At 37.8% G+C, this 8,971-nt stretch overlaps 1 protein-coding gene across 1 annotated transcript; it reads left to right on the top strand.

The window, feature by feature from the left end:
• The first annotated feature begins 744 nt into the window (after nt 1-744).
• Nucleotides 745-7,656, top strand: LOC101308090 (superkiller viralicidic activity 2-like 2-like). Its single transcript, XM_004299960.1, has 13 exons — nt 745-1,087; nt 1,167-1,367; nt 1,441-1,998; nt 2,695-2,799; nt 3,494-3,604; nt 3,821-4,071; nt 4,449-4,572; nt 4,764-5,043; nt 5,119-5,273; nt 5,544-5,690; nt 5,773-6,005; nt 6,249-6,513; nt 7,017-7,656. The coding sequence occupies exons 1-13, from the start codon at nt 845-847 to the stop codon at nt 7,293-7,295; spliced, it is 2,952 nt and encodes a 983-aa protein (XP_004300008.1). The 5' UTR covers nt 745-844; the 3' UTR covers nt 7,296-7,656.
• Nucleotides 7,657-8,971: the final 1,315 nt, after the last annotated feature.

Raw genomic sequence — 8,971 nt, 5'->3', positions numbered from 1 at the left:
GCGGTAGTAGCTTTCGTAACCGTTGAAAACCTCATCGGAATTCGGCCGGAGACATTGCCGGAGGTCGGCCGGAGTCCATCAGAGACCTCGCCAGAGGTCTACCGGAGACTTTTCCGGGGAGAAGAGTGGTTGTTGACTTTTTACATTAGTGGCATTTTTGAAAATATAAAAGAGAAAATCTAATTTTTTTTGTTTGGATGGCAGTCTGTAATTATGTTGAACTTCAATACTTAAACCAAAACCTTATTTAGGCTTGGATGGACTTATATGAGTAAAAATGTTAGGATGAACTTATATGGGAACAAATATCTCAAAGTAGACTTATATGTAATTGGCATTTTTTACGATAACGAGTCCGCAAAAATTTCTATCCCTGGTGCTCGATCGGTGTGAGCGATGTAGGCATCGAGGTGAGAAATTTTTCAATGCATCTATGCGATTATGACATATTGGTAGTTTTGTAAGTGTGGGTATCACTTTGACTGTGCCACAAGAGTTTAGATACCGATGCTGAAATTTTTTTTAATTAATTAACCTTATCTCTTGAAGTTTGTTTTTTTTTTTTTTCTGGTATTTTGTTCTAGCTTTTCTGTTGACAGAAAAATGACATAGAATTCATACATTGACCTACCATGTTACTATCATCACTATTTTGGGCTTTTTGTTTTGTTTCGTTTTTGCTTTTTTGGTCGTAAAAAACAAGGCCTACGCGAGTGGGCGAGTGGCGTCCCAAAAACTAAAACGCAGCGACAAGAAAACAAGGTCTTTTCCGCAGTAGAGAAAGAATATCGCGTAGTTTATAACCAAAACCCTAAACCCACAGAGCCCCCAATCTTACTGATTAATGGGCTCCCTAAAGAGAAAGCCGGAGGAAGATGGCTCCGGATCTCCCCCATCCAAGGTAGCCAAGTCGGAGACCGACGAACAGAGGGTGTGTGTGCACGACGTGTCGTACCCTGAGGGTTACGTTCCTCCACCTCCGCCTCCGCCTCCAGAGGGTTCCGAACCCGCCAAGAAATTCCCCTTCACTCTGGACCCTTTTCAATCCGAAGCCATCAATTGCATCGAAAAGGGCGAGTCCGTCATGGTAAGGTTCTCTCTGCCTTTTTCTAATTACGAATTGAATCTGCTATTTGATTTGATTTGATTTGAATTGATGAGGACAGGTGTCTGCTCACACTTCTGCTGGCAAGACTGTGGTGGCATCATATGCGATTGCGTTGTGCTTGCGAAACAAGCAACGCGTGATCTACACGGCGCCCATCAAAGCTCTCAGCAACCAAAAGTACCGTGAGTTCAAAGAGGAGTTTTCCGATGTCGGCTTGATGACCGGAGATGTCACCATTGAGCCCAACGCTTCGTGCTTGGTATGGCATAGAGACCTTTTTTCTTCTTCGATTCCGATTCCATTATTAGTCTCAATTGCTGTTTATGTTTCAGGTGATGACCACAGAGATCTGGCGAAGCATGCAGTACAAAGGATCCGAGGTGACGCGAGAGGTGGCTTGGATAATCTTTGATGAGGTGCATTACATGAGGGACCTCGAGAGAGGTGTGGTTTGGGAAGAGAGCATTGTTATGGCTCCTAAGAATTCTCGCTTTGTCTTCCTCTCTGCAACTGTGCCCAATGCTAAGGAGTTTGCTGATTGGCTCGCCAAGGTTCATCAACAGCCTTGCCACATTGTCTACACTGATTACAGGCCCACTCCTCTTCAGCATTATATTTTCCCCTCCGGAGGGGATGGTCTGTTCCTTGTAGTTGATGACAAGGGAAAGTTTCGTGAGGACAGCTTTCAGCAAGCTCTGAATGCACTTGTTCCTGCCTCTGACGCTGCTAAGAAGAAGGAAAATGGCAAGTGGCAGAAGGGTCTGGTCATCGGCAAGGCCGTTGAAGAAAGCGATATCTTCAAGATGGTGAAAATGATTATTCAGCGACAGTATGATCCTGTCATACTTTTCTGCTTTAGCAAAAGGGAATGTGAATCACTTGCGATGCAGGTACAAACCCTCGTTGAGTTCTACCATGCTCCAGTTAAATGATATTAGTGGCTCACTCTTTTGCATATTAAATTTTTCAACTCTATTGCCTGCATTTAAGATTTGATGTATTATGACCAGCTTATCCATTCAAACCTTTCTTAAACTTTTGGATGAAATATCAAATATGATACCTTTAGAGCAACTTTAGCAGACTCTATTTTAGCTTTTAGCTATTTTAGAGAGCGTATTTAGCTTTTTTTGATATTTTCGGAGCTCCAACAGACTAGCCAAAGTTTAGCTATTATGACTTTTAGCTATCTCGCTAGCTATATTTAGCTAGCGAGATGACTCAGATGAGGCTAGCTATAACTTAATACATTCCTTGTAAGATATTTTACATGATATATAAATATATTTAAACTACTTAATCTTTATTTGAAGAATAATGTTGATGTTTTGCTAGCTAAAATAGAGAGTATTGATGCAGCCGCATGTCTAAACCGGCTAGCCAAAATAACTTTCTAGCTATTTTAAACTAAATTTAACTTAAATATGGCTAGCATTGTTAAAGTTGCTCTCAGGTATCCATTCTGAAGTGTTTTTATTTGTTTCGCTAGTTGAATTTGTTTCATTATGATTCTTACTAGTTTCTTCATCATTTTATTGAATATCATTTTTACACTTACATTTTTTCTTGTCTGTTTGGTCATATAGATGGCAAAGTTGGACCTAAATGGGGACAGTGAGAAAGCAAACATTGAAACCATCTTCTGGAGTGCTATGGATATGCTTTCAGACGATGATAAGAAGTTACCCCAGGCAAGTTGTTATTCCTTCCTTTCAAAGCTAGCATGATACTGTGTTGGGTTTAGATGATGTGGTATGATATCTTCTTTTGAACATAGTCTTGACTTCGAGTTAATTTCTCTCTCTCTCTCTCTCTCTCTCTCTCTCTCTCTCTCTCTCTCTCTCTCTCCTGCTTTGTGTGCTTCACTTTAATGACATAGATACTTGGGTGTTGCGTAAGCACATAAATTTTAGCATACTCAATAGTTCGTTTATCTTATTACTTTGAATACAACAAAACTTAATGTCTCTCTCTCTCTCTCTCTCTCCTGGTTTGTGTGCTCCACTCCCTCCAAATATGTAGGTTATTTAATGACATAGATAGTTGGGTAAGCACATAAATTGTAGCATACTCGATAGTTCGTTCATCTTATTACTTTAAAATTTGAAGTACAACAAAAAGAAAACTACCTAAGAGTTAACTTAATCTCTCTCTCTCTCTCTCTCTCTCTATATATATATATTAATATATATAAAAATTCAGAAGAATTACGCGAGGGGTCCCTGAACCACTTAGAAAAAACCTGGGCCCACTTATATATTTATCATCAGAGTAAAAGAATGTGGTTTATGTGCAATACTTTGTTTCATAATAAATCAAATGAACCCTGATATTAAGTTTTTATTTTATAGTGGTATTCTTTCCTTAATATACTGTTCTAAACAGGTTACCAGTATGTTTCCCCATTTAATCCGTGGAATAGGTGTTCATCATTCTGGTTTGATTCCCATTCTGAAGGAAGTGATTGAGATATTGTTTCAGGAAGGTCTTATCAAGGTATGGATTACTTGTATTATCCGTGTATTTAAGTATCTTCAACATAGACCAGCCAAGCTCGCTTCTTTATCAAAAAGATGGCTATATTTTATTCTGCTAAACCCATTTGAACACTTTCATCCAAACTCAATACTTGGTGTTCTTTTCTGTGTGTGTGTGTATTTACAGATATATGTTTTAGAAAATTGGTATAAAACCTGATATGTATTTCTGTAGTGTTTATTTGCGACAGAGACCTTCAGCATAGGGTTGAACATGCCTGCAAAAACTGTTGTGTTTACCAACGTCCGGAAATTTGATGGTAATAAGTTCAGATGGATAACCAGTGGTGAGTATATACAAATGAGTGGTCGTGCTGGTCGCCGTGGTATTGATAAACGTGGGGTATGCATACTTATGGTAGATGAGAAGCTGGAGCCATCTACTGCTAAAATGATGCTTAAAGGAAATGCCGATAGTTTGAATAGGTATATGCTCTCGATCTGGAACTATGTGGGCGTAAGACCTTTGTGGCACTTTTTGTTTAATGGACTAATTGTTGGACTATTCATGTGTTTGGCTCTCCCTTGGACTGGATAGCTAGTCCAATATAAACCAAACACAGGGATTTGAATATTGGATTAAAAAAAACCAAATCCATCTTATAAAACATTGGATTTGGATCAAAACTAATAGATTGACCGGTCTTGATATCACCCTGTCCTTCTCTAAGGGTTATATTTTTGTTTTCTAAAATTTATATTTTGCCCATAAAAATATGCTAATTTTTTGTTAGATTTGTTAAATCCTCCTGTTTCCAGTTTCTTTGAAATGCTCTTTCCTTACCTGTTCCTTTGCCTTTCAGTGCCTTTCATTTAAGCTACAACATGCTTTTGAATCAATTGCGCTCCGAAGATGGTAATCCAGAAAATTTGCTCCGTAACTCATTCTATCAGTTCCAAGCTGATCGTGGCATTCCCAACCTGGAGGTTAGTTGCTGGATACAGAGGCTAATGGTTTTTAGTTGCAGCTGGTCTTCCATTTATGTGTAACTTAGTTGTGATTTGTTCGTTTCAAAAAGTTCCTAAGCAACTAAAGAAATCTATTTGACTTGGCAATGATTTACATTTTTCTTGTTAGCATACAAAATAATGATTTGCGTGGTTTGTTATTGTTGCAGAAACAAGCAAAGGAGCTTGAGCAAGAGAGGGATTCAATTATAATTGAAGAAGAAGATAGTGTAAAGAATTATTACAATCTAGTACAGCAATACAAGAGTTTAAAGCAAGATCTTCGTGAGATTGTGATTTCTCCCAAGTTCTGCTTACCATTTCTGAAACCTGGTAGGCTTGTGTCAATCCAATGCACCAAGAGTGATGAAGCTTCCACTTTTTCTACCAAGGATCATGTCACATGGGGAGTTATACTTAATTTTCAACTAGTGAAAACTGTTTCCGAAGGTTAGAACTCTCAATTGGTTTCTGTCTGTTATTATTTGAGCTTTTAGCTCACTAAATGGTTCATGTGCTTTCCAGACGATGCAGTTAAGAAACCAGAAGATTCAAACTACACAGTGGATGTTTTAACAAGATGTGTGGTCAGTACAAATGGAGTTGCAAAAAAAACTCTCAAAATTGTTCCTCTTAAAGAACCTGGAGAACCTGTCGTTGTTTCCGTTTCCATATCTCAGGTCAAATGCTTGTTACTTTTCTTCTGTTTTATTTTTTAGCATCAAATTTCCATTTCTTTGGTTTTTTCTGCCTATTGATCTCCTCCAAATTATTAACTGAACTTGGAATTTATCTGTTTCGTTTATAACCAATGCTTCTTTCAGTTTTACTAGATTTTGATTTACCTGTCCTGTTTGAACTTTCTTACATCCTTTTTATTTGTGTGCTATGCTAATTTCTTTAATATAGGGTAACAGCTCATAACTTATTTCTTTCTTATATTTGAACAGATTAATAGCATGAGTCGACTTTGTATGGTCATTCCAAATGATCTTTTATCAATACAAGCTCGAGAAAACACACTGAAGAAAGTTCTTGAAACTCTTTCCAGATTTGGAGACAAGATTCCTCTTCTAGATCCTGAAGAAGACATGAATGTATGCTAGTGCAATCTTCTTGGCCTTTTTTATTTTAAGTTGCTCTTTCTGCTACTGAGCACCTCGTCTTTTCTGTCTTCAGATTCAAAGTAGTTCATACAAAAAAGTGGCTCGTAGGATTGAGGCTTTAGAGAACCTGTTTGACAGGCATGAAATTGCAAAAACACCACTAATTGAGCAAAAGCTGAAGGTTTATCACATGAAGCAGGAATTGGGAGCTAAGATAAAATCAATTAAGAGAACAATGCGCTCCTCTACTGCATTGGCTTTTAAAGATGAACTTAAGGCACGAAAACGGGTTCTTCGGAGGCTAGGGTAATTACTTCTCTTTCCTTCATTTTTCCTTCCAGGCCCTCTTACTTCTTATGACACTAGTTTTTTTTTTTTTTTTTTCTTTTTCTCGTGCACCGATGTTTTGTCATTGTTTGTGTATTATTTAGTATGAAATTTAAAAATTACAATTCTCGACACAAGATTTGGAAGGCTCAAGCGACTATGACAATTTAACTTTTCAGTCTTTGAAATAATACTAAAATGATTGGGTGGATTGGGATGCAGATATATTACACGTGATGATGTTGTGGAGTTGAAGGGTAAGGTTGCTTGTGAAATCAGTAGTGCAGATGAGTTGACCCTCACAGAGCTCATGTTTAATGGTGTTTTTAAGGACATAAAGGTAGAAGAGTTGGTATCTCTTCTCTCATGTTTTGTTTGGCGGGAAAAACTAAAAGATGCTACAAAACCAAGAGAAGAACTTGACTTGCTCTTCTTGCAATTACAAGAAACTGCTCGGAGGGTGGCTGAAGTTCAGCTTGAGTGCAAGGTACTTTTCTTTCTGGTGGAGTTGAATTGTTGATTTAAGCTTTTGCTCAGCTTGTGATAATAGAAAAAGTTACTTAAAGTTGTACTGGTTAAATGAATGTTGGATGTGTGTTCAGTTAGTCTGATGTTTTAGTTTTAGCGTAGTTTGTCATTAGGAACACCTTACATGTACAGTACGTAGTAGCATAGGTAACATTGAGGCATCTTCATTAGTAAAGTTCGTGAAAAATGTGATTCTCTTTTTTAGAGTAAGATTTAAACCGTCAATATGGTTTGTATTATCTGAGATGAAATGATTAGTTTATGCACTAGTACGGTGAACTGGGCATGTGGCAAATTGCTAAGATCTTTAAATGAAGTTTGCACTTGTAAGTCGCACTTGTGCGTAGCTATCTTAGGTGGATTCCGTGCTTGGCTTTTCTCTGCAGTTGCAAAATGGATGGTTTTCATCTTTGTGTATACACAATTGATATGTTGTCTCTTTTTTTGTTGGATATACTGCAGGTTGAAATTGACATTGATAGCTTTGTGAATTCTTTTCGGCCTGATATTATGGAGGCTGTATATGCTTGGGCAAAAGGGTCAAAGTTTTACGAGATAATGTCAGTTACAGGGGTTTTTGAGGGTAGTTTGATCAGGGCAATTAGGAGATTGGAGGAAGTTCTTCAGCAACTTATACATGCAGCCAATTCTATTGGAGAAACTGATCTTGAATCAAAATTTGAGGAGGCTGTTTTGAAAATCAAGAGAGACATCGTCTTTGCAGCTTCCCTATACTTATAATTTTTGGCTGGGATTTCAGTTCTGCTAGTGGAGGCATTCTGTTATCAAAGAGATTGGTGGTGGCATTAGCAATCAAGTCCTGGATTAAGAATTCTACAGAAAATTTTGGTTGAGATATAGATGCTATTTCCATAGTGAAATATAAATTACTTGGGTACTTGAAAAGGATTCTTTATTTTTGTAGTTTTCTTGTAAAAGAGCTTGTAAGCTTCAATATTTATGTAATAGTAGTTGGTCTGTTCAATGTTTTGCTAAATTTCAATTTACAGGTCACTTGTTAACGTTAATAGAAGTACTGTTCAAATTATGCCTTGGATTACAGAAAGCACAGAACCTGAGAAATTTTTTATTACTTAGCAACCTCACGGATGCGAAAACATGGAAAGAAGCGAAACAAGTAGTCAACAACACATCCAAAGAAGCCAGCAGATCTCTCCCTTGCTGCTGTGGGAGCTTGTGTAACTGGTATGCCATACACATGAACTGGATCTGGAACCATATATTGCTGATAAGATGAGGTAGGATTCAAATTCAAAGCAGGAGCAGAACTTTCTTGTTTGCTTGGAACCGGAAGTGGATGATAAGCTAGCTCTGGAGCAGGGCACCGAAGGTCAGGCGCCAGAAGAATCTCATGGTTATGCTCAGTATAATCCATCCATGGTGGCAGAGGTGGAGCGGAAGGCTGAGCCGTTGAGGAGGAGGAGGAGGTGGTGTACGAGCAGCAACAGTGACACTGATGTCGGGGTGGTGGTGGTGGTGGATCATAGGGTGGAGGAGGAGGATGAGTCTTTCTTTTCTTCTTCTTTCTAGACCACAATTTGAGCTTCTTCACAGCTTTTATCATCGCTTCCTCCTTTGCAAAGCTACCAGAGGAATTTGGATCATGAGCTTGAAATGGAATATTGATGAGGAAATGAGAATGAGAATGGTATCTTGAACTTTGTCTTAAAGATGTGGAGGAGCGGTGGTGCCTATGTTTTCCAACGACTAGGATCCCTTTTTTGCTTTTCAATTTTTCAATTTTATAGCCGTTAAGCATCCACTGACAAACACCAAACCAACCCATATCAAATTTCATTTAATTAAACAAGAATTCAAAAATCCATTCATACCATTCTAATTTTGCTTCGCTTGATTTCCCAGGAGGGTGCAAACTTTAGAAAGACTCCATTCAAATCCGTGCATAAAAATTGCATCAACTGAAGAATAGATATATTTTTCAAAAACGAAGACTTGTAATCAAATGGCTTAACATTTTTTCAATTTGGCTAAATCTTTTGTAGGATTCAAGTATGTTCAACTCGAGCAAGGAGGCCAAATTCAATATTATTGCTCCAAGCTGATGCATTCAAACGTGCTATGATCGGAAGAACTAGTAATGAAGACATGCGAAGAAGTACAATGGTTTGCTTTTGCCTATATATTACTACACTTTTTATTTCAAACTCTTGCCTATTACACGTCTAATGATAGGTAACGGAATTTATGGTTTTGGCCTCACCTTTGTATTAACCAATTCTCGGTGATGTTTATTCAAAAATACTAGCTCGATCTATGACAACAATAAAGCCAACCACTCCCTCCCAATGGTAACTAAACTTCCTAAACTACTCTTTCTTAGTTATCATGGCAAACTTAATATATATATATATATATATATATATATATATATATAC

This window comes from Fragaria vesca, linkage group LG5, assembly GCF_000184155.1.
Source record: "Fragaria vesca subsp. vesca linkage group LG5, FraVesHawaii_1.0, whole genome shotgun sequence".
Lineage (NCBI taxonomy): Eukaryota > Viridiplantae > Streptophyta > Magnoliopsida > Rosales > Rosaceae > Fragaria > Fragaria vesca.
Note: the sequence above shows the minus strand (reverse complement) of the source record. Positions and strands in the feature narration are given on the sequence as shown.